Source organism: Trichechus manatus, unplaced genomic scaffold (assembly GCF_000243295.1).
Source record: "Trichechus manatus latirostris isolate Lorelei unplaced genomic scaffold, TriManLat1.0 scaffold00130, whole genome shotgun sequence".
NCBI classification, from domain to species: Eukaryota; Metazoa; Chordata; class Mammalia; order Sirenia; family Trichechidae; genus Trichechus; species Trichechus manatus.
The window spans coordinates 374,687-402,345 of NW_004444066.1; the positions used below are offsets into that span (position 1 = coordinate 374,687).

Below are 27,659 nucleotides of genomic sequence, written 5' to 3' on the forward strand. Positions count from 1 at the left end.
AGTAGTGGTTGCTTATAGGAGCATGACTTGAACATCTGTCATGGATTGAATTGTGTCCCCCAAAAATACATATCAATTTGGCTGGGCCATGATTCCCAGTATTGTGTGGTTGTCCTCCATTTTGTGATTAATATAATTTTCCTGTGTGTTGTAAAAACCTAATCTCTGCCTGTGGCTAATGAGGCAAGATTAGATTATGCTAGAGAGGAATAGGATGGGATGTAACACCCTTGCTCAGGTCATGTCCCTGATCCAGTGTAAAGGGAGTTTCCCTGGGGTGTGGCTGAACCACCTTTTATCTTACAAGAGATGAAAGGGAAGCAAGCAGAGAGTGAGGGACCTCATACCACCAAGAAAGCAGTGCCTGGAGCAGAGCATGTCCTTTGGACCTGGGGTTCCTGTGCAGAGAAGCTCCTAGTCCAGGGGAAGATTGATGAGAAGGACCTCCCTCCAGAGCCAACAGAGAAAGCCTTCCCCTGGAGCTGATGTCTTGAATGGACTTCTAGCCTGCTAGACTGGGAGAAAATAAACTTCTGTTTGTTAAAGCTATCCACTTGTGTTTCTGTTACAGCAGCACTGGATAACTAAGGCAACATCCTTTAATAGTTCATAGTGAAATATTCTGTGCAGTAGGTATTAGAGCTGATTTTTTTACTCCTGGAGCTAGAATATGAGAAAGATGATGAACTGCTATAGGAATGAACTATGTACAGTCAGTCAAAGTGCAAATTAAACAATAATTTACAATTATTCACCTTTGAGATCAGCAAAAATTAGAAATGCTGAAAAATATCCAGAAAGAGAATGTGGGAAAATGGGTCTTTCTCACATATTCTATTGTTGTATTAGTGTAAATTGGTACAGATTTCTTGACCTCTTGGCAGTATCTACATCACATTTATTGAAAACTTACAATGTGCTAGAGACTGTGTTAAACGGTAGGGATACATGGTCACTGCCTTTATAGAGCCTAAGTCTATTGGGAAAACAAAAATCAATAAATAATCCACAGATAGAGAAAACCTGTGATAAAGCGATGTGCTATTGTTGTTAGCTGCTATCGAATTGATTCAAGTAATGTGTAGGAGAAATAAATTGTGCCATGTAAACACTTATTAGGGGAAATGTCAACTTGTTAGATCTACAACCGAGGATTGCACTGAGATCTGAGGGTGACAGGCATGGAGGAAAAAGCTCTCAAGGTGGAAGGAACGGCACGTGGAAAGAATTAGAAGAAGCAAAGCAAGCTCTAGGCAAGAACCAAAAGATGAGTGTGACTAGAGTGGAGAACAGTGTTAGCGGAGGGAGAGTGGTATTTGGGGTCAGACAAAGCAAGACCATGCAGACCAAGTTAAGGAGTTTGGGAAGCCTTTAAATGTTTTTAAGCAGGAAGATGATAGGATCAGACTTGTAAAAAATAATCGCTCCTGAATTGAGAGGACAAGAGTGGCTACCATGAGATCATTTATGAGGTATTATGGGAAATTGTTGAATATCTTGTAGGACATCATACTAGGGAATAAGGTACAGCCTTTAAAAAGAGTGAGGTGTGTCTGTACTGTATGGAAAGCATTTGATGTATTTGCACTGGATGGAAAGTTTATGAATACTTAAAAAGGAACTTATAAAATAACTTCATCCCTTGTATATAAAAAAATTGAAAAGCCCTGTATTTTTTATACATATCAAAGCTATATATACACAGATTTTTAAAAATATGAAAAAGTGTGAAATGTCACAGTCTTAGAGATAAATGGTCCTCTGGCAGTGGAGAAACAATAGGAGCAATAAGTAATGGGGAAATAGGTAATGAAGTAAAAGAGCAGTGAAAAGAGAGTATGACATTTCCAAGCCTTTTCATTTCCCATTTCCTATTCTTGTTAAACTTGGAGGTTCCATTTCAATTCTGAAAGCAGATCATGTAATGAAGAGAAATCTCCTTGAAGAAAAAGGACAGACTTGCCCACCTTAACAATTTTGTCTTCTCTATTTATTATATGCCTCAGTAGTGTAGTTGTTGAATTTTGTATGTTTCCCATTAGGTTTTTCATGACACAAATACTGAGTCTTTCATTTCTTACAGATGAACAAACTGATTGAATATTACCAGCAGCTTGCTCAGAAAGAGAAAGTTGAGCGAGATCGCAAGAAACTGGCACGACGCCGAAACTATATGCCTCTGGCTTTTTCGGTGAGGGTTTGGTACAAAAAGGACTTCACGGTTCATTGATCTACCTCTGTGGCATGAGAATAGTGACCATTTCAGAAAGTGATCCTTGTGCTTAGATTTCTGAATGGTGTATAACAGAGAGAGGTTCCTCAAATTACAGATGTTTTAAGTCCAGCAGTTGTGCTTTTGCTGTGTCCTTATTTCTGTGACTGAGTTATCAGGACAGTTGTGTTTATTTCTCCATCACTCCCCTTTCTCTTCTGATTATCCAAAGAAGCTACTGTTTAATCTCATAGGCACCATAAAACTCACCTATTCATAGATTTTGAGTATTACTGGAAGTCAGAGAAGAAGGGGGACCAGTGGCCAGTGGTAGATTTTATTCATACGGCCCGTGTAGTCCACCTGTGACTTCCTGGTAGTGGTGGTTTTCCAACCCCAGTTGTAATTTTTTGGCCCCTTTCCGTATTACTGATTGAAGAAACACTGACTTTCACACAGTGCGTTTGTGTGGTTAAATAGTAATATATGCAAGTGGAGTTTTTTATAGGCATTATGTATGGAAGTCATTCTTTACTAGGTTACATGTTACCAGTCTAAAGCAGGAAATTAGGAGCTTTTGCTATTGTCCCTGGGTTTTATTTGCTGTAACAGAACAAATTTGTTCTCTGTGTACCTGCTTGGGGCCAAGCAAGTTGACATTTAATAAATAACATTTTTTGAATGCTAACAATGCACCAAGCACTGTGCTAAGTACTTTACACATACTTTGTTTCATCCTCACAACAATCCCTTAGGATGTATCCCTGTTTCACACTTGAGAAATGAGACCTGGGAAGGTTAAGTAGCTTCTTGCACAGCTTCCACATGAGAATTGGTTAAGCTATTTGAAACCCAAAGATTTGGTAAGGTCCATATAAAAATATTTAGTTTTAGAATTTGATAAAACATTAAAACTTGCAGAGCACCTACGTTTGTCAAAGACTTTAATGAAGTCTTACTGAATTTTTCCAGTGGTATAATCAGCATATGTACTGGTATATATTTAGGAGAGGAATTTAAATTAAATGCATTATTCTCCCACTTTCCCATGTAACCTGCCTGCTGTATGAGTTTGCTTCTATCTTATGCTGCACTTTTTTGTCTCTGTTGCAACCTGCTGCTATTTTGGGGCTCTCCACAGCAACATACTATTCATGTAGTGGTAAGTTCTCTTTTATGATTCTTGCTGACCCTGAGGAAGCTAGCAGATGGTAACAGGTGTTCTAGGAAGACGTTTGCTGTGTGCCTTAGACACTCCACATAGTTCTGGCCTGAGCCATAGCTTAGGTGTTTTGATGCTAGTCTCAGTCTCCAATTTCCATGATTGGTGCTTTTATTATTATTTGAAGAATAGGATAATGATTTGGGGCTACATATTATTCTACTTAAAAGCTTTTAACTTAGCTTTTTTTTTTTTTTTTTGCTTACTTCCCTGAGCTTCTCATGCTGTCCCTCCCAAAGTTCTTTTTTTTAATAAATAGGATGTGTAAGTATGGAATTTCTAATAGGAATTTCTGAACTCTCCTTAGGACAAATATGGTCTTGGAACCAGGCTTCAGCGACCACGAGCTGGTGCATCCATCAGTACCCTTGCTGGACTTTCGTAAGTTTGGACATTAAATGGCTTTGAGGAGAAAAGCAGATACATAAAAAAAATAAGAGTTCAAAGGGGAAGAAGATTCTAATACTTAGAAAAGATTAACTGGAATGTAGGATGTGACCTAAACAGAAAATACATTCTATACAATACTTCAATTATCGATATCACGGACTTTGAGGATAGTCAGGTAGACCCTTGAGAAATCACTGCTTTTTATCTTTTAGCCTTAAAGAAGGAGAGGACCAGAAAGAGATAAAGATTGAGCCAGCTCAGGCTGTAGATGAAGTGGAACCCCTACCAGAAGACTATTATACAAGACCAGTAAATTTAACAGAGGGTAATTTTATACAATATTCTACTTCTTTCTAATTGTTTTAAATCTTCTTTTGTTACTATATGCCTTGTTGCCTGAAGATTATTAATGGCATAGTTGTTAGTAGTAAAATGATCCTGTAGAATATAAAATAGATATTGTTTGAAGAACTTTAAATACCTATCAAATTTCTGTGGTAGTTTTTTTGAAGAACACTATTCACAAAGGCAGCACTGCTTCATGGAAGTCTGATTTTGAGCAAGTCCCCATAAGTTAAGCCTGGCTTCTTCCTTTGTGCTAGTGACTACCCTTCATCAGCGCCTCTTACAGCCAGACTTCCAGCCAGTCTGTGCCTCACAGCTCTATCCTCGCCACAAGCACCTTCTGATAAAACGGTCCCTACGCTGCCGGGTAAGTGTTCCATTCTGCAGAGTGACCATTTGTCCAAGAGAAAAGCAGAAATAAAGTAAACATGATTAGTTTTTGATCAGTAGCAAAACTTCTGGAATGTAGTGAATAAAAATAGAAAACACAGAGAATGTACAAGGTGTCCGGCACTGTTTAAAATACTTTCGATATATTAACTCCCCAAGGTTATGAGGTAGGAATTATTTTTTTTATTATTATGGTAAAATTATATATAACACAACATTTGCCATTTCAACATATTTTATGTGTACAATTCAGTGACATTAATTACATTTACCATGTTGTGCAACCATGACCACTGTCTGTCTCCAAATTTTGTCATTCCCTTAACAGAAACTCAGTGTCCCTTAAAAGCAAACCCATTAAAACCAAGCCCATTGCCATCGAGTCAAACCAAGTCATAACAACCCTATAGGACAGAGTAGAACTGCCCCATAGGGTTTCCAAGACTGTAATCTTTACGGAAGCAGACTGCCACATCTTTCTCCCATGGAATGGCTGGTAGGTTCGAACTGCCAACTTTGCAGTTGAATGCTTTACCCACTGCGCCACCAGGTCTCCTTTCCTACCCCTAGTAACCATTAATAAACTGGTTTCTATACATTTGTCTATTCTAGATTTTCCATATAAGTGGGATCATACAATATTTGTCCTTTTGTGTCTAACTTATTTCACTTAGCATGTTTTCAAGGCTCATCCTTGTCGTAGCATGTATCAGAATGTACGAAGTAGGTATTATTATTTTCCCTATTTTACAGATATGGAAACCAAGGCATCTGAAGATTAAGTAACTCACCCAAGCACATAGTGCTAACCACTAAAAGAATAGTGAAAAACTGTATAGCTTTTAGGCTAGCAGAGAGGAAATAAAAAGGAATAATAAAAAATAATTAAAAGAAGAAAAATCAGCAAAATCCAGGCTCTGGGAGTCTACAGAACAAACAAAACAAAAGAGCAGATGGACAGGAAACCTTTAGATCAGTACTATCCAATAGAACTTTCTGTGATGATGGAAATGTCAAACATGGTAGTCACTTGTACCATGTGGCTATTGAGCACTTGAAATGTGATTAGTGCAACTGAAGTACTAAATCTTTAATTTTTTTAAATTTTAAGTAGCCATATGTAGCTAGTGGCTGCTGTATCAGATAACAAAGCTCTAGATTAAGAGAGACTAAAGAGGCATATCAACCAAACAGTGTGAAGGAAATAAGGAAAAATTTATGAAACCTTTGGGGAAATTTAAACACTAGTTAGATTTTTTATTCTACTAAAGAATTTGGGGTTTTTTTGTGTGTGATAAAGTAGTGTTTTTTTTAATATCTATCTTTTAGAAATATATATCAAAATATTTATGGATGAAATGACATGATGTCTGGGATTTGTTTCAGGATAATCATGGAGGGAGAGTGGATGAGAGTATAGATGACACAGGATTGGCCATGAGTTGCTGATTGTTGAAGCTAGGTATCTGGGGGTTATAATACTATTCTGTATTTGTGTATATGTTAGCAATTTTCTATATTGAGTAACTTTTTAAAAGAAAGGAAAAGAAGGGGTAAAGGAAAATAGAAAGCATATAGTAAGATGATTTAAAGCCACATATGTCAGTATTTACATTAATTCCAATGAACTGAATAGTTCTGTTGAAAGATAAAAAATTCTTAGATCAAGAAAACAAAATGCGCCAACTTATCTATATACTGATTATAAGAAACACAAACAGGAGAATCAAAGATTGAAAGTAAAAAATAGATGGAAAAAGATGTGCAAATACCAATTTTAAAAAGAGATACTTCATAACGGAAAAGATTCCATTCACAAGGAGGATATAACAGTTCTAAATTTGTGTATTCCTAATAACATAGACTCAAAATATATAAAGCAAAATTTAAGAAAATTGCATGGAGAAACATATAAATCATTGTGGGAAATTTTAACATACTTCTCTCAGTAACTGAGGGAACAAACAGATGAAAGTCAATAAAGATAGAGAACATTTGAACTAGTAAACTTGACCTAGCGGGCATACTTAAACACTATACCCAACATCTGCAGAGTACACATTCTTTCAAGCACACACAGAACACGATAAAAATTCACTGTACACTGGGTTATAAAGCAAGTCTCAGCATTCTTCAAAAGATGAAATTGTTAGAGTGTATTACTTGATCACAATGCAATTAAGTTAGAAATAAGTAATTCCTACATAGCTAAACTTGTAGGATGCAACTAAGGCCACACTTAGATGCATGTATTAGAAAATAAGGTAAGTTAAAAGATTGTAAAGGTTATTCATTTCAAGAGGTTAGAAAAAGAACAGCAAATTAAGTCCAAAGAAACTAAAAAGAAGCGTAGGTATTAATGAAGTAAGAACCAATATATCAGCAAAATCAAAAGTTGATTCTTTCAAAAAATTAATAGTAAATATTAAAATGTAAGTGAAACATACAAATATTAATGTCAGTTATATAATACACTAATATTTTCCAAAACTAAATAAGCACTTACCTTTTGACCCATCAGCCTCACTTATTGTAGTCTACCCTGAAGTTACACCTCCACAAATACAAAAAAAAAAAAAAAAAAAATGCAGATTATGGTATTTCCACACAGTGAGTACTATAAATATATTAAAAAAGAGTGTAGTAATTTGGGATATATTTTGAAATGCAAAAAACAAGGGTGTGTGGCAGTGTATATGGTATGCTACTTTTTGTTTAAAAAAGGATGAAAAATAAGAATGAATATATATATATATGTAAACACACAAAAAGAGAAAATAGATATGTTTATGTGTGTCTATTCATTTATTCTTACAAAAAGAAACACTGAAAGAACGAACCAGAAAGTTAAAGTATAGGTTACCTCTGGGGTGAAAAGATAGGGATTGAAGCAGGACTTCTCTAGGTATACTTTTTATGTAATCTTGATTTGTGAATCGTGCAAATATTTTACATTCAAAAAATAAAAACAAATAATTAAAAACCAAACACTGAAATTGAAAGTAGTGAACTTAACTGATTTTCAGCTTCACAGGAGAAGAATTACTTTAAGTGAGTTTGAAAACAATACACTGAATGTACATCCTTAATAAGGAGTATTTTAAGAGTACTATTTTAATTTTGGAGCCCCGGTGGCACAGTGGTTAAGAGAGTGGGTGCTAACCAAAAGGTCAGCAGTTTGAATCCGCCAGCCGTTCCTTGGAAACCCTACAAGGCAGTTCTGCTCTGTCCTATAGGGTCGTTATGAGTTGGAATTGACTTGACGGCAACAGGTTTGGTTTTGGTTTTGGCTATTTTATTTTTAAGAAGACTAAAGAGAAATAACCTGATGTTATTGGTGAACATCAATTGGATCCTGATTTTGGTGGGGAAAAGCCACAAATGAGATTGTTGGGGAAATTTTAGTACAGACTATTTGATGTATCCAGGAATTGTTAATTTTCTCAGGTGTGACAGTAATATTAAGGTTATATAGAAGAAATGTTCTTATTTTTAGGAAATGCAGACTTCAGCATTTAGGATGAAAGTGTCATGATGTCTATAGTTTACATCCAGATGGAAAAAAATATATAAGCAGATACTTAGATAAAGCAAATAAGGCAAGATGTTGACAGTAGTTGACTAGATGAATGGGTATTTATTGTACCATTCTTCTGAAAATTTTCATAAGAGGTTGGGAAAAAAATCAAGCTCTAAAAGTTGTTGTTAGTTGCCGTTGAGTTGATTCCGACTCTTGTTGACCCCATCTGTGCAGAGTAGAATTGCGCCATAGGATCTTCAGGGTTGTAAAAGAAAATAAAAGGAGGGAAATAATAAAATTCAGAACAAAAATTAATGAAATAAACAACAAACAAAATTAACAAAGCCAAAAGTTAGATTTTGAAAAAGAATAAAAATGATAGGCCTCTACCAAGACATTTTAGAGGAAAAAAAGGCTTAAATTACCAATGTCAAGAATGAGAAAAGGATTTCACTACAAAAATAAAAGATAACAGGACATTGCAAACAACTTTATGTCAATAAAATTTGGAAATTTAAAGGAAAATGACAAATTCTGAGAAAAGTAAAACCAAAATTGATAGAAATTTAAAAATCTGAATAGTCCTGTATAAATATTAAAGAAGTTAAATTTATAATTGAAGTCTTCCTGAAAGAAAACACCAGATCCAGATGGTTTCACTGGCAGATTTTCAAACATAAGGAACTCATTCACAAGCTTTTCCAGAAAACAAAAAGAAGGACTATCCCCCATGTTTTTTATGAGGCCAGGCTAATTTTGATACTAAAAATCTGTCAGGGACATAATATCATCATATCAATAGATATATTTGATAAAATTTTGTCAAGTATTTGGTAAAATTCAACATTCATGATTTTCACAGTAATTAAGACATTGTGGTATTGGTATCATGTTACACCACTCATAGACTATTGGAACAGAGTAAATACAGCAGAAACAGGCCCATGCATATGAGAAACTTGATACTTACTAAAAAAAAAGGCATTGCAAATCATTGGAGAAAGAGTAGTTTATTAAATTTTGCTAGATCAAATGATTATGGAAAAAAATCAGACTGAGTTCCTACCTCATACCTTACCAGAAAATCAATTTCAGATACTTTGAAGACTTAAAGAGCAATATGAAGAACAGAACTTCTAGGATAGAAGGAAATGTAGGAGAATATCTTTATGACTTGTAGATAGGGGAATGTTCCATTAATAAGACAAATAAGCACAAACTATAAGAGAAAAAATAAATATTTGACTACATTAAAAATAAAACCTGGACCTCAGCCCAAAGAAAATCCATGAAGAAATGAAAAAATAGGCCACACATAATGAAAAAGTAATCTGAAAGGTATTTGATTAACCAAGGATTAGTATCCATAATACGTAAAGAACTTAGCAAATCAATAAGGAAAAGATAACCCAGTAGATAGTAACATACAAACCATGGCAGAGGATATTCAAATAGCCAATAAATATGAAAAGATACCCTGCCTTATATATAGTAATCAGGGTAGTATACATTGAAACTACAGTGAGATACCATTTCATAATCATAAGGTTGGCAAACGTTAGCAATTTGACAATATCTATTAAAATAAAAAATGCATGCACCCTTTGATCCCTTCTGGAAAAGTTATTCTACAAATATATTTACACATGTGAGAAGTGATTCGTGTATAAAAATGTTCATTGCTATATTATTTGTAATAGGAAAATAATGGAACACTCCAAATGGCCATCAATTGGGGCCTGATTAAATAATTATGAAATCCTTGTAGTGGGATACAAGAGCACTTCTGTTTGCTGCTATGGAATTAATTCCAAGATAGATTGAGTGAAAAACACAAATGGCAGAACATTGTATATGAAATGCCCCGTATTATGTTATTGTGAAAAAAGAGAGATGATGTATGTGTATACTTTTATGTGCATAGGCTGTGAGAGAACACATGAGAAAATGGCTAGCTCTGGGGAGGGAAATAAGGAGACAGGTAATGGGGACTCTTCATACTGTATGCCTTTTTTGTATGTTAATTTTTTTTTTAACCAGGTATACATTGTACCCATTCTAGAAGGTAAGTAAATGATTGTTAACTGTATTTTTAAACATGGGATCTGGAGTCTCATGACTTGAATTCAAGTCCCGGCTCCAATTCTTACTGGTTCTGTGAAGTTGCACACGTTATGTACCCTTCCTGTGCCCCACTTGCATGATCTGTAAAAGTTATAGTACCTACACCTACCTCATAAGAGCAGTGTGATGTTTAAGTCCAGTTCAGACACTGAGTACATTGTTGAGCACATATAGTAAGTATGTGTTAACTATTATTATTTCAGTATTTTTTTGAACACCATAACGGTATAATATTTGATAGTGTGATCACTTATATTCAAAACCCCGAAACAACACCTTTTGTAAATTTTGGTTATCAGTGGCATACACTCTATTTTACAACGTGTGGTCTTGTAGCAGAATAGAAGAAAACAAAACACTAGTGTTATCCGTCTGGATTTACAGCTCTATCAATCAGCAAAATGCATTCTTGTTTTCCCACCAATACATATTATATTTTTTTCTTTTTAGAAATGTGAACATAATTTGAGCAAGCCAGAATTTAATCCAACATCTATCAAATTCAAAATCCAACTGGTTGCTGTGTGAGTATTTTGGGCTTGGTTTTTAAAATTATTGTTTATATTTTGCTTTTGTTTGGTTTGGTTTCTCAATGTGAAATGTGTTTACTCTTGGCTTAAAAAAAGAAAAGAAATACATCAGAATAGTCTTCTTGCTGTTGTGTTTCTGTTTTGAATTTAGTTACATACCGTGAAGTTTAAGATAAATCTTCAGACTTAGAGTCAAAGGTGTTTGTATCAGGGACACAGTGGTCATAGGAGTGTGCTCTGTTGATTATTGGGTAGAGAGTCACTTGTCATTCATTGCAAAGGATAAAATACCTAAGTTCGGGAATGATCTTTTAAAAGTAAAGTAAAAATAGTAAAGTATAACAGATTGAATAGTATCCCTATATAGTTGTTTTATTTACTGGTGTTCTGATATACTTCACTGAATTGGAAAAAAGTGATTTAGGTTAGTGTCGACTTACTAGGACTTACCAGTCAAAGGGAATTTCGTATATAAAAATCACTTATCCAAGTAAAAAATTTTTTTTTTTAAATTAGGGAAATGTTTGTCTTTATTTTGGGGTGAGAGAGCCCTTCCTAAGCAAGGCAGGAAACACAGAAGCCACTAAGGAAGACAGACAGATTTGACCTCAGCAAAATGAAACATGAGTTGTAAGAGACAAAATAAACAGCAAAGTCATGAGACGGGCAGTGGAGCAGTAAAAAATATTTGCCACTCATGACGTATAAAAATTTCAATGTCCCTGGCATACAGTTCTACAAATTGGAAAGATAAAAAAGGAGGGAGAAGGTGGGGCAAAGGATTTGAACAAGCAGCTTACAGAAGAGGAAATTGAAATGGCTAACAACTATATGGAAAAATGCTGAGGCTTGAGAGTAAAAGTTCAAAAAATAAATAGTATCTAGTGCTAGCAAGGATGTGGGGAAACCTATGTTTGCACATTGTTGGTAGGATTGTGAATTGCTACAGCCTGATGTGGAGAGTGATCTGGGAATGTCAAGAGAAATTACATAGAATTTAACCAGCAATACTATCTCAGAAATCTGTTCTATAGAAACAAAAGCACCAGTATATAAGGGCATATTTACAAAGATGTGTATTGCAACATTTTAGTGGCAAAGAGCTGGAAATAATTTTTGTGTCAAGCTGATTAACCATCAGCAGGGAAATAATTGATCTACACTCACACTACAGAATATTATATAGCAGTTAAGAACAAGTCAGTGGCAGACAAAAAGGGCTAGTGAGTTAGGAAGAGCTAAGAAGGCCACGTATGAAGTCTGTCACTTACTGTGTGAGTCTCAACTTTAGTTCCCTCATCTCTGAGATGAGAGTAACCCCTGTGATGCCTCCCTCTCAGGGCTGTTGAGAAGAATCAAACTAATATGTTTACAAACGTTTTGTACTGTAAATCACTATAAAACATGTTCCATTTTCCTAACCACTCTTATTTAGTACATGACTGGTTAGGAATGAACAGAATGACAAAAATGGCACATATGAAGTCTGTTACAAGCTTCTTTTTTAATTTAAGAATTTTACTCGTTACAGAAACTCCGAATGGCAGACTGTGCTTTTAATATTGATTTCTTAAATTTGCTTTGAGGAAAAAAATGTTCTTTTTACTACAGCCTCAACGATAAAAAGATAAACAACCCAGTCACAAAAATGGACAAAGAACATGAATAGTCATTTCACTAAAGAAGATATACAAATGGCAAACAAGCACATGAAAAGATGCTCATTAGTCATTAGTGAAATACAAATCAAAACCACAATGAGATACCACTTCACGTTCACTAAAATGGCTATTATCAGAAGAGCAGAAAATAACAAGTGTTTGCCAGGATGTGAAGAAATTGGAACCTTCAGCCATTGCTGGTGGGAATGTAAAATGATACAGCTGTGGGAAAGTTTGGCGGTTCCTCATTACCGTATGACGCAGCAATTCCACTCCTAGGTATATGCCCAAAAGAACTGAAAGCAGAGACTCAAACAGATACTTGTACACCAATGTTTATTGCAGCATTACTCACAATAGCCAAAAGGTAGAAACAAGTATCTATCGAGATAAATGGATAAACAAAATGTGGTGTATACATACAATGGAATATTACTCAACCATAAAGAGAAATTAAGTCCTGATACATGCTACAACATGGATAAACTTTGAAAAGATTATGCTAAGTAGAAGAAGTCAGACACAAAGGGATAAATACTGTATGCTCCCACTTACATGAAATATCTAAAATAGGCAAATACATAGAGAGGAAAGTTTATTAGTGGTTACCGAGGTGGTGGGAGGGGGAAATGAAGAGTTACTGCTTAAGGGATACTGAATTTTGGTGAAAGGTGATGAAAAAAATTTTTTGAAATGGACAGTGGTGATGGTTGTACAACATAGTGAATGTAATTAATGTCACTGAATAGTACATATAAAAATGATTGAAATGGCAAATTTTTTATTATATTTATTTACACGGCAGCTTTTTTTTTTTTTTTTAAGTGCTCTTTTCATACATCATGGCAGAATTGCCTGGGAATCTTAATACAGATGCTCTGGCCACATTTGAGATCCGCAGAATCCAAATCCTTGGTAGTGGGCCCTTGAATTTGTATTAAGTTATCCAGGTAATACTGATGCCTAGCAGGAAGAACATCTGGTCTGAAGTTAAAATACGTTATTGCTTTGATTCTAAGATGTACTTTTTATTTTCACTTTCTGTTTCTGCAGTGTAAGATTTTGTCATATATAATAAACCAAACCCATTACTGTCAACTCAATTCCTGTGTTTTTGTTTTAAGCACTGTTCTAAGCACTTTTTGCATGTGTTATCCAATTTATTCTTTACAAAAATCTCAAGAGATAGATATTATTGTCTTCATTTTATGATTAAGAAAACTAAGGCACAAAGAAATTAATATCTTGCTCCAAATCACATAGTATATAAAGGCTAAGCTGGGATTTGAACCTGGGCAGTTTTGAGTCTAGAACATGCACATTTAAGTACAATATTGTTGTCTGTTTAGAGAGGCAGCATAGCATAGTGGTTAAAAGCAAGGACCCTGGAGTCATATTGCCTGGGTTTGAGTCTTGATTCTGCCACTTACCAGCAAGTTACTCTTCCTCCCTATGTCTGGTTTCTTCATTTGTATAATGGGGATAATAATAATACCTATCTCAAGAGGTTACAATGGAGATTACTTGAGTTAATATTTGTAAAGTGCTTAGAACAGTGTCTGGCACATAGTAAGTGCTGTATAAGTGTTTGGTAAGTATGTGGCAGTGTTAACACCCCTAAAATGTAGTATTAAATCAGCCTTGGATCTTAGAATCAGTCACCTCTTTAGAATTACACAAATGAATTAATAAAATAAGATCGCAAAAAAATATATTTAATAAATGTATAAGGGAGACATTTGCCATGACACACAAACATATGAGATGTATACTAGAAGTACACATAAGATTTTAGATGGAACTCATTACCAGTTTGGTTTCATGTCATGTCTTAAGTGCTTTCTTAAGTGCTTCTTATCACAGTGATGGTCTAATTCTTTAAAATTCTTTTTCCATAATATGTTCTAATTAACATGAAATATGTTATTTGCTGCACTAGCTAAAAAAATAATAATTTTAAGGAATTCTGGTGAATATTAATGTATATTTTTAATTCATGCATAGCAATTATATCCCAGAAGTGAGAATCATGTCAATTCCCAACCTTCGCTACCTGAAGGTTAGTACCTTACTTATTAACAGAAAAAGAAAGAATTGATCAAAGCTGCATGAATGTGTGTATGTTGGTGGTTGTGTGTGTGTTTGGCACAGGGATGCATGAACAAGGGATAGAAAAGAAAAAAACTTTGGAATTATAAAGGGACTGCAGCTTTTTCTTTAGACTGGGATTCCTGACAACAGCATCTTTGGAATGTATATATAAGGAGCAGTGTGCATATATTATAGAGGTGGAATCATAGGTGGGGAAAGGAAAGGAGAAGATGTTGGCCCCACAGGCATCTTTAGCTCCTTTTCTCCTGCTGGGGGTGGGGAGGGATTCTTTACCATCGTGTGTGTGTCTGTGTGTCTGTGTGTGTGTCTGTGGCTGTGGCTGTGTGTTTGTCTCTGTGTGTGTGCATGTATGTGTGTGTGATAACAGAAATCAGCTAGATTTCTTCTTTGCTGGTGCCCCTCTCTACCTTGGGGTCCTCATCTACACTCCTTGCCACCACATGTACCCCATTTAATTGTAGAATATTCTGTAACAGCCTCTTTAGCTCTTTTCTTTCATGATGTTCATGAAGACATTTCTATCTGTAGTCCCTGTTCATTTTAAAGATTTTGTTGCTTATCTCAAGGGAGTATAAACAAGTACAGATTATCATAGTTTAAGAAATGTTAAAAGGCTTTTACAATCTTGTGCCTTTTTTTTTTTAATGTTAGTACATCTGGCTAGCCTGTGGCTCCCATATTCTATTTATGAGGACTTCCTTCTTTTCAGGCCTTAAGTGGCAACCTGGGTGGGGCAAGAGTTGTAAATTATTAAACGTCAAGTAGTATGCATTCCTGAGAATTTCTGGACCTAGTAATTGGCCCTTTCTATAGGATCAGTCCTATTTCCTCAGGAAATAGCAACTCCAAAGAATATATAGTATAACTCTAAATCGTAGGTGTTATTGCTCAGGAGTAATCAAAGAGTGATGATTTTGTGGAATATCTGATGTAGCAACTAAGAAAGTAAATCTATGTGGCAGTATATAGCATGTCTAAGAGATGTTTTTCCTGTTCCCCAGGAGAGCCAGGTGCTCCTGACTCTAACAAATCCGGTGGAGAACCTCACCCACGTGACTCTGTTGGAATGCGAGGAGGGGGACCCTGACAATATCAGTAGCACTGCTAAGGTAAGAAATATTTTGCTTCATCCTGACTGAACCTAACTTTGCCTGGAGTGGCCTTGTTTGACCTGTCTTAAAGGACTGTACACTGTCGTTCATCGCCACAACCAAGTAGTCATCAAGTTCTTTTGATTCCATTTCCTAAGTTTTTTACTTTATCCCCAAACACACTGCCATCTGCTCTAGTTGAGACTCTTATCACATCTTACCTGGACTGTGACAAACACTTCCTAACTGATCTTGCTGTTTTTAGCCCACTCCCTACCTCCAGTGCAGCCCATTTTTTCATATTGCTGCCAGGGTGATCTTTCTAAAATTGTTGGCTTCTCTCTAACTTTGGCCTAGCGTAAGAGCTCCCTAATGACGTCACCTCTGTCTGTTCTTCCAGCATGATCTTCTCCCAAGTCCCCACATTTACATTCTCCAAATAGTACAGATTAATGATTGTGATCTAAGCAGATCAATGGGTTATGAACTTTCATGTCTGGAGAGTTGCATATGCTATTCATTTTACCTAGAATGTGTCCTGCTATCCACACTCCCCTAATACACTCACTCATTTCTTTTAATCTAACAGATACTCATTCTTCAAGAGTCATATCAAATATCATCTCCTTTTAAAAGCTGCTATGCCTCTTCTAGATTCCCTCAGCTTATATAAAGTACACATAGCACTAACTAAATATTAAGGAACCCTGGTGGTTCAGCTGCTAACCAGAAGGTTAGTGGTTCAAATCCACCAGTGGCTCTGCGGAAGAAAGATGTGGTAGTCTGCTTCTGTAAAGATCTGTAGCCTTGGAAACCCTATGGGGCAGTTCTACTCTGTCCTGTAGGGTCACGGAGTTGGAATTGACTTGACGGCAATGGGGTTTAACTAAATATTATAATGGGTGAATTTGACTCTCACTAAGTGTTTGTTAAATGGATAAAATGTGGCCTTTCTACATTTTGTCTCTTAGTGATTCATCTAGTACTTAAAATTTTAGATCAAGAACGTTTCTCTACATACCATCTATTCCTTATTCTTAATTCAGCATAGTACTCGTTACATTCATACTTGTAACTGCAGTCAGCCAGATATTCTAACAACAGTAGAAAGGACCCCTGTATCAATACTTATTATTATAGAATTTCCCCACACCCTTTTTCTTTTTCTTCTGCTAGTTTTTAACAATTTCACTTACTAGCATCACTTCCAAAGAGAGGAGACGACATTTGTACCTCTCCTTTGCTCCTCTTTTTAATAACACTAATAAGCACCTCCACTAAGGACAGAGACAGAAATAAATGCCTGCTGCTTATAACTAGCTTGTAGATTTGCTGTCTTTCTCTCTCTTTACACCTCCTCCTGCCATATTTGTAGCCATAATTGCAAATTTGGTTGACATTGCTGTCAGTCTGTAACATAGCAAAGTTGAGGCCTAGTTACAACCTAAGTCTGAACAATCCTTAACCGTTTTCTGTGACCATAAACATACCCAGCATCCCCATTTCAGAAAATATCCAATGTTGGAACAATGTTTTTGTTTTTCTTTTTTTAAAAAATGATGAAATGTTTCCGATATACCAAAAAGCATAGAGACTAATATAGCAAACACCCATGTAACTGCCTCCCCGCCCCTTAAGAAATAAAACATTAAAAAGACAGTTCAGCCCCGGTGTATCTTTTCCAGTTGAATTCATCATTGCAGCCACAATGAAGTAACCACTCATTTGACTTTATCATTCCCTTGAGTTTCTCTGTTCTTACGCTTTTACTTGAAATGTATATATTCTGAAACTGTTTTAAAACACCATGTAATTAATATAATGCTGTATGTTTCCTGAAACTTGCCGTTTACATATACAGTAAAGCCTGCAAAAGCCAGAACCTGTGTAAGGCAGAAAGGAAAGAAAGAAAGAAAAACTGTCAGAAAAGGAAAACTCAAATATTTTGCACCAAAGTGAGTGTGGAAAAATGGTAAGACTGCACCCTGTCAAAGGTGGAAAACTTGCAAGACCTCGAAAAACCAAGGCAGTCCCGTCAGGTTCAGGCTCTCCCAGGTTTCACTGTATGTGTCTAGATTGATTCGGTGCTTTGCTGCATTGCACTGAATGAACATACTACTGTGCATTGACCCTTTCTGAGCCAGGCCTCTTTGTTGTTGCTCTCCAGGTGGTAGTGCCTCCCAAAGAACTCGTTTTAGCGGGCAAGGACGCAGCAGCAGAATACGATGAGTTGGCAGAACCCCAGGACTTTCAGGATGACCCTGAGTGAGTGATCTTTTTGTGATACACCCCCCTCACACGCACACCACAATTGGCTGATGTAGGATGCCCACTTATGTATCCCAGTTTTTTTATCTGGCTTATTTTAAAATAGATTTTTCTTTCTTTTTTAAAAAAATAAATACTGTGGAAAATTTATGAAGCAATGAAGAAGAAAATAAAATAAAAATTACCCATTATCACACCAGAAGAGGTAAACACCATTAACATTTTGGTGTTCGTCCTTCCAGATATGTCTTCCATCTTTGGGATCATTCTGTAAATATAATTTTTTTGCCATTGTTTTTCACTTAAATATTTTTATATCTTTTCATGTTAATGAAAGTTTTTCAAGTACCTGATTTCTAGTGGATATGATATAGGATATAATATTCTGTCCCTGTAGATTAACCATTGGATTTGTTCCCACCCTCCCCCTTAGAGTAATTAATAGATTTTACTCTGTCATACCTAATAACTGAGAAGTAAAAAAACCAAACCTTTTCCTGAATAGGGAATATATCAGTCAGGATTCAGTCTAAAGACATAAATTGCATCAATTATTTGAACAGAGGAAATTTAACACAAAGGATTGTTAAGTAGGTTAAACATGTTAAATGGGTAACTGAAAGGGTAAGAGAGAACTCTAGAGTATCCCAGAGGTAGCAACTTTATGAAGCAGCTACCACCGCTATGCTGAGGGAACAAAGGGAAATGGTTAGAGTTATTAAAATTCAGAAGCTTGAAGGAGGAGCCCCTTAGAGCTGAAACTCAGACCTCTGGGGATGGTGGAGGGAGCACTGGCATCTCAAGGTGGCAGAGGAGGGGTGGCATGGTGAGGCTGATTATGCAAGAGTTAGAAATCTGCAAATGGATACTGCCACTTCTGGGGTGAGGAAATATTGCTGAAGTGATGGGCGTAGGAATTACAAACAAACAGGAAGCTCACAGAGAGGAGCAAGGCCTTACTTCTTCCAGGCTTCCAGTCTCCTGTTAGAGCCGCTATTGACAGATCTTGACAGGAACCAGCCCACAAAGCAGAAATGTGTTTAGCAGAGTTCTATGTCACAAAGCAGGGTCTAGAAAGGTGGATTTGGAGTTAAAAGACATTAGCTTAATAAACAGGCACAGAGACCATTTAAGGGTTTTTAGCAGAATGATTGACAATTCCCTCAGCAAGCTGCTGGAGAAAAGAGAGAACCTGGGGAGAGTTGGAAAAATAAAGAGAAGGTGAGATTAGTAGAGTGATACCAAACTTAGATTAACTTGAGAAAGCACCAGGGCAGGTGCTTTGTTTTGTTTTTATTCTTTAGAGTCCGAGATCCCATCCCCAGAGATTCTCTTTTAGCAGGTCTAGAAATCTAAATTTTTTGAAAAAGCTCCCCAGGTATTACTGGTTGCTTGGGAAATTAAGAGTGAGAGAGAACAGCTTACATTTTACTTTATACTGTTCTTAACTTTGAATTTGTTTTCACATGAATTTGATATAAATCTAGGGTTTGGTTAGTTAGTACAATACAAAATACATTCTCTGAAATCCTTGCTTTTTGTGGGTCATTTCACCACCATCAGTTGCCGTCAAGTCGATGCTGACTCATGGTGACCCCATGTATGTCCTTAAATTATATTAATTAGATATACAAGTTTGTTAAGCCAAGGTAAACTTCTGGGAAGATATTCCGATATATCATAAATTCCAGTCAGGTACATGATGGATTAGTAGAAGAATTAATTATATTTTACAACAATGTATTTTACAGAACTTTAAAGTATCTGGAAATTAATACTACATAATACTGTATAAATATGCAAATGTTTGATTCCAGTGACTTTTGTTAGAGTAACTGAATAGCATTTGGATAGTCAATCAAATTCTGCTTATTTTGTTGCCCTTTTATTTATTGAAGCTAAGTGATTAAGAGGCACCAACTTGACAGCACCTAACAACAACAACAGGTGATTAAAGCATAAACTTCAAGTGCTTGTGAGAAAAACCTGAAATGGAAACCGCAACTGGAGAGACTTTTTTCTATTCTTAAAATACATAAAATTTACAGAGGTTATTTACAGAAAACACTGACTTACTGTATTTCAGAAATTCCCTTAAAGCTCTGAGTTCTTAAAACTTCCCACAGTTCAGTCTATATCTAATAAAAATATTACCAACACATGTGCACAAAGATCAGTGTCAAGGGATGTTCACAGCAGCATTGTTTATAATAGGAAAAAATTGGCAACTTCAGTGTATACCAATTATGGTAAACATATGATAGAGTACTGTGTAATCATTAAAAGAATGAGGATGGTCTATATATAACAACATGAAAAGATGGTTGTGTTATATTAAGTGGAAAAAAAAGTTATGAAGTGGTACGCCCCATTCGTGTTTTCTAAAAAATCAGAGAAGTGTAAGTTCGTAGAAAATATCTGGTAGGGTAAGAACCAAACTGTTTACAGTTTTCTTCTGGGAAGATGGTGTATTGAAGGGGAGAATAAGGGGAAAGACTTTAACTTTTTCCTGCTTGAATTTTTTGTGGGTGTATTTTACTTTTGTAATATTAAAAAAAAAAATTAAGAGATCGACATTTTGCTGAAGAAGAAACTCTTCATTGCCAATAAATGGGTTGGTGGTCAGATCTTGTCATAGAGATTTCCTGTTGTGCCATAAAATGTAAGTTTTAGTGGTTTGACAGTCTTGTGACCTAATGCTGTACTTATTTCCTCCTGTAGCATTATAGCCTTCAGAAAGGCCAACAAAGTGGGAATTTTCATCAAAGTTACCCCACAACGTGAGGAGGGCGAAGTGACCGTGTGCTTTAAGATGAAACATGATTTTAAAAACCTGGCAGCACCTATCCGCCCTATCGAAGAAAGTGACCAGGGCACAGAAGTCATCTGGCTTACTCAGCATGTGGAACTCAGCTTGGGCCCACTTCTTCCTTAAAGGGTTCCATTGGTAGGCAGATCCCAAAGGACAGTGTCTACACTAACCCATGTTAAAATATCAAAGCCACTGCTCCGTTAGGGCTTGTTTATTAACAATGTACTCATGCACTACTGAATCCTATTTGTAGGCAAGTGGGAGCATAGGCAAGGCATTAGGAACACAGGGAAACTACCGTTCCTCTTGCTGTCCCTTGTGTAACACCAGTAAACATGTGTCTCCCTCACCAGTCCCTGCACGTTGACTAACAACAGCATAGATCCATCCCAAGAAAAGGAGACAGCTGTTCCTTGGAGTGGTGTTACATTTACCACCTGAGATCTCTGACTGTAACGTCTCCCAGTTTGATCTCACAGATGAAACTTAAAGTGATAACCCAAAGGTGGACCTGCTCCATTATGGCCCAGCATTGGTCTCAGTCTACCAGCTGCTTTTTGCATTGCATTAGATAAAATCCTCAGTCTGAACATGTCCCTTCACTTTCCATCATGGCTCCCATCTTGCTGTAGATTGCCATTTGACCAAAAAAAAAAAAAAAATAGAATTGTCACATTGTCTTTAGCTTTGTGATGATTGGAACAACCTGTGAAATTCTTAAGGCGCTCTCATTTGCTCTCTTCATGAAAACAGAACAGGACATTTTTATTTATTGATTGCTCTTAAATGTTTTCCTCAGTAGAATATGAAACTTTGTCTTTTAAGAAGAATTTGAGAAGCAGATAATTACATGTTACGTCAAGGGGCTGGCAAATTCTATTCATTTAAATGTTGCCATAATATCCAGGGAATAATACTGCCACAGGGAGGTAATCTTGGTGTGTCTTACTCCCAACCCCTACTACTCTGCTTCTTTAACTCCGTAAATTATTCAGAGTATTTGGGACCTGGAAAGAGTCCAAAGAAAACTTGAGTGAACAAGTTCACTCCCAGAATGCAGAAGACATTTTTAAGGTTAGGGGTTTTTTAGGCATCATCTGAACTAATGCCCTCTCCATTGATTTGAAGGGGAAGTTGACAGTTACAATCTCAATCCAAAACTGGATATGAAGAAAGAACCTTTTCCCCTTCCTGAAGTTATGACTTTTATCATATGATGTGTCAAGATCATTTTGATTGTAAACCATAAAATTGGTTCGGCAGATAGCCCAGAATGCTGGCCAAACAGCACACATGGTGTTTCCCTTGATATCCTGGAGTCGGGTTGCTAACCTTAATGCCTGTGATGTTTTCTAAAATGAGACTTGACAAAATATACCACCAGCTGCACTACATTTTCAGTAAATGTATTGTTAGCAAGTGGCCAACAGACATTTGGAGGAGAGAAATTTCCCGCTTACCCTGGTTTTGTTTTTAATTTGAGGTCTTTTGTTTAAAAAAAACAAACTGTAATCTAGACTACAGACAGGACAAAGTAACTTGTCAGCTCCCCCTTGAAAGATAAAAATATCTAGGAAGCCTTTGAAAGACACTAAATTGTACTCTTAAGGTCAAGTCAATTATAAAACAATATTCCTACAGAGTAATATATATGCTGCAGTGTAAGAAAAAATTATTCATATCTGTAATCTGACAATGATAAATAGGGTTTAGCCTCTTAGGAGTTGGGGTAGGGATTGGATAATCACTAATTTGCAGGCTATAGGAAGAGTTGTAAGTTTTTGTAACCTCACAGAGTGTCGATGTAATTTTTTTTTCACTACTTATTAAAGCCTACTCTAAAGCCACTGCTCCATAATCGCCAGGGTAGGAAATGGGCATCAGAGTAGAGAATAGCTTCACATGTTTACGCATTTGCATAGAAGACACACAGTTGTATGTCATGTGTTTATGGCTTAAAGCTGGTATGTGTTCCCAAAAGTAATAATGTTAATGGGTCTCATTCTCCCACAAAAACAGTTTTGATCATAGAATAATTATTTCTTCAGAAGCCAAATTAACTTGCAGAATAACAGAGCCATGGGTTTAATGTTTCCTCAAGGTAGTTTTTAGTATAAGCTGGTATTTTATGTGTTCATAGAAATGGTTCCTAATTCAGCTGGTGAATTAGAAATTGTATTTGTTGCTTTTTTATATTAGGTCGGGTGTAAGATTGTTTAATGCATAGTCAGTGTGGACTACTATAGGAGAATTAGATGCCATTTGCACTTGAAATTATAATTTTGGAAACTTAAGTCTCAGTTAAGTCAGATTTGTGATTTGATTAACCCACCGAAGTTTTCTTTTGTTCAGAGTGCTAATAGGTGTAATGAGCTGAATGTCATCCATATTTGTGAAGAAACATCTCTTTTGGTCCTTTTTGGGAATAAGAGGCACTACTTAATGTTTGTTAATGACAGATGACTGTTTTGCCTTATTGCTTAACTTAATGTAGTGAAATAAAGCAGATGAAGCTTGAGTGTGTCTTTTGTTTGGGTTCATGAAGACTGAACTGACATGACTCAGAGTCAAGATGGAGGAAATCGAGAGCTGGTATATGAAAATCATTGGGGCATGCTGCTAAAACTTCATATCAGATTAGTTCACTAGAACATTATATAGGTAGATGTGGCTTGAGCTCTTTGTAAACATGTTCTCAGAACCGTTAGATAAATGCTATTTTGTTAGTTCTCTACCAGCTTTGATCTTGGGTCATTGCTACCCAAAGATATCCTTCCAAATATACAAAATAGTCCAGTCCGACAGGTAGCCACTCACCTTCATCTGTACCCATATGCTCTTCCCTCCTAGTACTCTAGGTGAATTGTTCATGCTCCTCCCATCTAAAGCCAGCACCACCACTTAATGTACTAGATTCCAACCTCATGCATATTCAAGGACATCACATCAGCAATTCATCCCTGCCTCTGCTGCCTCATAATTTTTCCCTTTTCTGAATCATTTCCATCAACATCCTTTGATTTTTTTCATCTTAAAAAAAAAATGACCTCATACCCTCTTCAGCTGTTTTCCCCCATTTACTTCTTTAATACAAAACTATCTCTGCCAACCAGCTCCCCTCTCTCTTCCCATTCTCACCTGAACAATTGCAGTTCTGCTGTCACCATTACCACATCACCAAAACTGCTCTTGTCAAGGTCACCAAAGATCTCCACACTGCCAAATACAACTGTCAAGTCTCAGTCTTTATCTACTTAACCTTCCAGTGGCATCTGACAGTTGACTCGCCCATCTCTTTGAAACTCTTCACTTAATTTCCAGGACACACTCCTGGTTTTCTTTCTACCATACTGGCAACTTTTCTTCCATATCCTTTGCAAATTCTTCTCCATCTCAACCCTGACATGTGCCAGGTCATGTTTTTACTGCTTCATTTCTCTCTGCACTCACTCTTAAAGATCTCACCCAGTTTTCAGGCCATCTCCCAAATTTAAATGCAAACTCAAAAATATTCTCTGAAAGTCCAAAACCGCAGTCTGAATTTTCCCTTACCACATCTGCCTCTCCTGTAGTTGTCCCGAACTAAATGGCAACTATATCCTTCCAGTTGCTCAGAACAAAGACCTTAGCACCACCCTTGATTCCTCTTACATATCACATCCAATAACTCAGCAAATCCTGTCAGCCCTACCTTCAAACTGACCACACTATCTCCACCATTACTATACTGGGCCAAGCCACGATCTTCTTCATAGACCCTTAGGTTATTAAAGTAGTATCCAAACTAGTTTCCCTGAAACCACCCTGATCTCGGCCCCCACTCTTTAGTCAGTTTTCTACTCAGCAGCCAGAGTGATTAAGTCATACCTCTTCTCTGCTTAAGACCCTTGGAAGGCTTCTTAGCTTGCTCAAGTGAGAAATAAAAAGTCCTTACCATAGCTTATGAGGTACATGATCTGAGACCCACCCCTTAACCTCCACCTCCCAAAATTCGTGTATTCTTACCCTCATGCTCCACCCCAGTCACACTAGCCTCTTCGCTGTTCCTGAAACATCCAGGCAGACTCCTTCTCAGGGCCTTTGCACTGTCCGTTCCCTCTGCCTGGAAACCTCTTCTCCCAGATACATGCATAGCACACACCCTCACCACATTTCAGGTCTTTACTCAAAGGATTCCTTCTTAGGTCCAGTCTCAGTATCTACTTAACCTTCTCTAACTTTATTTAATGGGGCCCTGGTGGCACAATGGTTAAGAGCTGGGCTGCTAACCAAAAGGTCAGCAGTTTGAATCCACCAGCTGCTCCTTGGAAACCCTATGGGCAGTTTTACTCTGTCCTGTAGGGTCGCTATGAGTCAGAATCGACTCGACAGCAACAGGTTTTTTTCAACCCTATTTAATGTTGCAAACTCCCGTCCTCTAAACACATTCTCCATCCCTCTTCTTTTCTTCATTGTTTTCCATAGGACTAATCATCTAATATACTATATGCTTGTTTATTTTCTAACTGATACTGGAATATAAGCTCCGTTAGACCAGAGGTTTTTTTTTTTCTTTTTTTAATTGCAGTATTTGCAGAGTGTAGAGCAGTGTCCGGCAGATAGTAGACACATCCAATACAATAAATAAAGTAATATCATCCTTTTCCTTATTTATATAGCTTTTGCTTTTTGATCTTTTTAATATAATAGGCTCCTGAGAGGGAGTTTGCCTGGGCTGTTTCAGGAACAGCCAGGAGGCTAGTGTGGCTGAGATGCAGTGAGCGTAGGGGGGAAGAGTAGTAGATGAATTTGGGGAAGTGGAGGTAAGGGGTGGGTCTCATATATGTATCTATGGTGATGCAGCAGTTAAACGCTTGGCTGCTAACCGAAAGGTCAGTGGTGTGAACCTACTAGCCGCTCTGTGGGAGAAGGATGTGGCTGGCAGTCTGCTTCCGTAAAGATTACAGCCTTGGAAACCCTAGGGGGCAGGTCTGCTCTGTCCTCTAGGGTCCTATGGGTTAGAATCAACTTGATGGCAAACGAGTTATACTAAAAAGATAAAAGATACCTATACACATGTGCTGCTTTTTGTCATAAGCCAAATGTCTTCATATCTGTTTTGTGTTTTCTTGCTGTGGTGTTTTCTCTACCTAGAATATTCCTTCCTCTCTCTGCACCTCTTCCAGAATTACTTTCCTGTTCCTGTCTCTCCCTGCCTGCCACCCAGATACAATCTTAATCCATAGCACTGTACCTCTGCAGGGCATTTACCTCTCTTGTATTATGAGGTTGTGTATGTGTGCGGCCCCCGCACTGGACTGCATACTCCGAGAGCCAAGTCCAGTCCTCTTTGTCATCTGGTTCTCCTCAACTCCATTCCAAGGGCAGCCTGAATCAAACTTAAAAACTCAGAGCTAAATCACTTGCTCAGTTGTAGCTCATAACTTTATCCTCATTTTCTGGTGCTCCAGCATTACAGTGTAGTGAAATACACCTCACTGCATGGGATACAAGGTATTTAAGTGTTAAATGAAAGTGACATTAAATAACAGAATCACATGATGAAAAAGTTGTTTCCTTCTTAGGTTTTATTTTGTTTTGCTGCCCTTCTGGGTAAATCAAGGAGAAAGTATCCATACTATTATGTTTCTGATATCTAACACTTCCTCAATTTTTTTAACATAGACTTGTGGCTCAGAGCCTTTGGCAAGCAACAGTAGGTATTTACTAAATAACACTGTTTCATTTCCATTGTATTTTTTAAGGCTACATCTAAGCAGTGTAAAAAGGGAGTGAGGGCGGTGTCTGACCTGCTCTGACTTCACAAGGGGGAAGGAGAATCAAGATCAGCAGCCCAAGGCTGATTCCTATGAGGCGGAGGTCGTAATTTCTCCTCTCTCTGCCGATTTTGACACCAACTGTCCCTCCCACGGCACTCTCTACTTCTCTGCTGGCTTCTATAATTCATTGTGATGGCCACACACAACTCACAGACAATACTTGTGATTATGGGGTTTATTAGGGAAGTAACAGGTCACAATTTAGATTCAGGAACGCTTAGGATACAGTTCTATCAGGACAGCCTCTTCCCAGCCATGCCGCTGGCACACCTCTCTGGCCCTCGGCCTCTGCCCTACTCAGGCAAATGTTACAAAGCTCTTTTAGCTCTGCCGATAAGTGCCCAGAGGCACTCAGCTTTTTTGCTCCATGGGCCAGGAAGCCCACCACACTGTCTCCTTCTGGACTCTTCTGCCGGTCTCTCTCGCTACCGCCTCTCGGTCTCCTGATTCCAGAAGCTTCTCAGCCCAGGACTCCAGGTCCAAAGGACGCGCTCTTGGCTGTTCTTCCCTGGTGGTGGTAGGATCCTCTCTTTCCCGCCTCTGGGATAGCTCATTTCAAGCCCAGTGGGATGACAAAACCCCTTGTTAGGGTTCCATATACCTTATTAGCATGGTCCCACCGAATCATTTGGTGGGAGTTATAAGACCATGGTGAGAAAGGCCACACAAAAGCATTCCATTGCATTGCACCATGTGATACTAATTTTTCATTTATAGTAGTGATGGAAATTTTCCTTTTAAATTTAAGTAAAATAAGTTGCCTTAGGAGTTCTGCTTCTGCCTATGATGTAGACATCTGGAGACAGTGTCATTCCCACTCTTAGCAACAAGTAAAAGTGGACAAATGACAAATAATTTTTTTTGATCCATCAGAGAGTTGACGTTGCAAGGCAGTCAAATAGCCTCAATTTCAAGGAGGGACAGAATCTTTCAAGGAGAGAAGAGAGGTGTAGATTGGCTCACTGGTAGCCGAGCATGGGAGGAAGAGGTGCTGGCCATCATACAAGCAGGTAAGAAGAAAGCAACTAAAATATTAAAGAATTGCTAAGGGCCAAGTTTGGATTCACATGACAGTATAGAACCCTTGGGAGCCCAAGGCACAAGGGGAGTTTGCATGCACTCACAAGCTCTTTTCCAAAACCTCCACCAAGTGTTCATGAGAA

General features: G+C 37.3%; 1 protein-coding gene across 6 annotated transcripts in view; it reads left to right on the forward strand.

Annotated features, from left to right (window-relative positions):
- Positions 1-22,349, forward strand: part of DCTN4 (dynactin subunit 4) — a 36,367-nt gene extending 14,018 nt beyond the window's left edge. Inside the window, exons 5-15 of one of the 6 annotated variants that reach the window (XR_002825382.1) lie at positions 2,084-2,191; positions 3,742-3,815; positions 4,037-4,149; positions 4,427-4,536; positions 10,654-10,727; positions 14,399-14,453; positions 15,508-15,615; positions 17,765-17,862; positions 18,021-18,135; positions 19,764-19,812; positions 20,587-20,714. Coding sequence is in view for 4 of the 6 variants with exons in the window: in XM_023739139.1 (XP_023594907.1) it covers positions 2,084-2,191; positions 3,742-3,815; positions 4,037-4,149; positions 4,427-4,536; positions 10,654-10,727; positions 14,399-14,453; positions 15,508-15,615; positions 17,765-17,862; positions 20,587-20,800 (954 nt within the window). In the remaining 2 variants the exon portion in view is untranslated. Of the gene's footprint in view, positions 1-2,083; positions 2,192-3,741; positions 3,816-4,036; positions 4,150-4,426; positions 4,537-10,653; positions 10,728-14,398; positions 14,454-15,507; positions 15,616-17,764; positions 17,863-18,020; positions 19,733-19,763; positions 20,485-20,586; positions 21,347-21,805 lie in introns of those variants that run through there. The other 5 variants (XR_002825381.1, XM_023739139.1, XM_023739142.1 and 2 more) reach the window with 5 other exon arrangements.
- Positions 22,350-27,659: the final 5,310 nt, after the last annotated feature.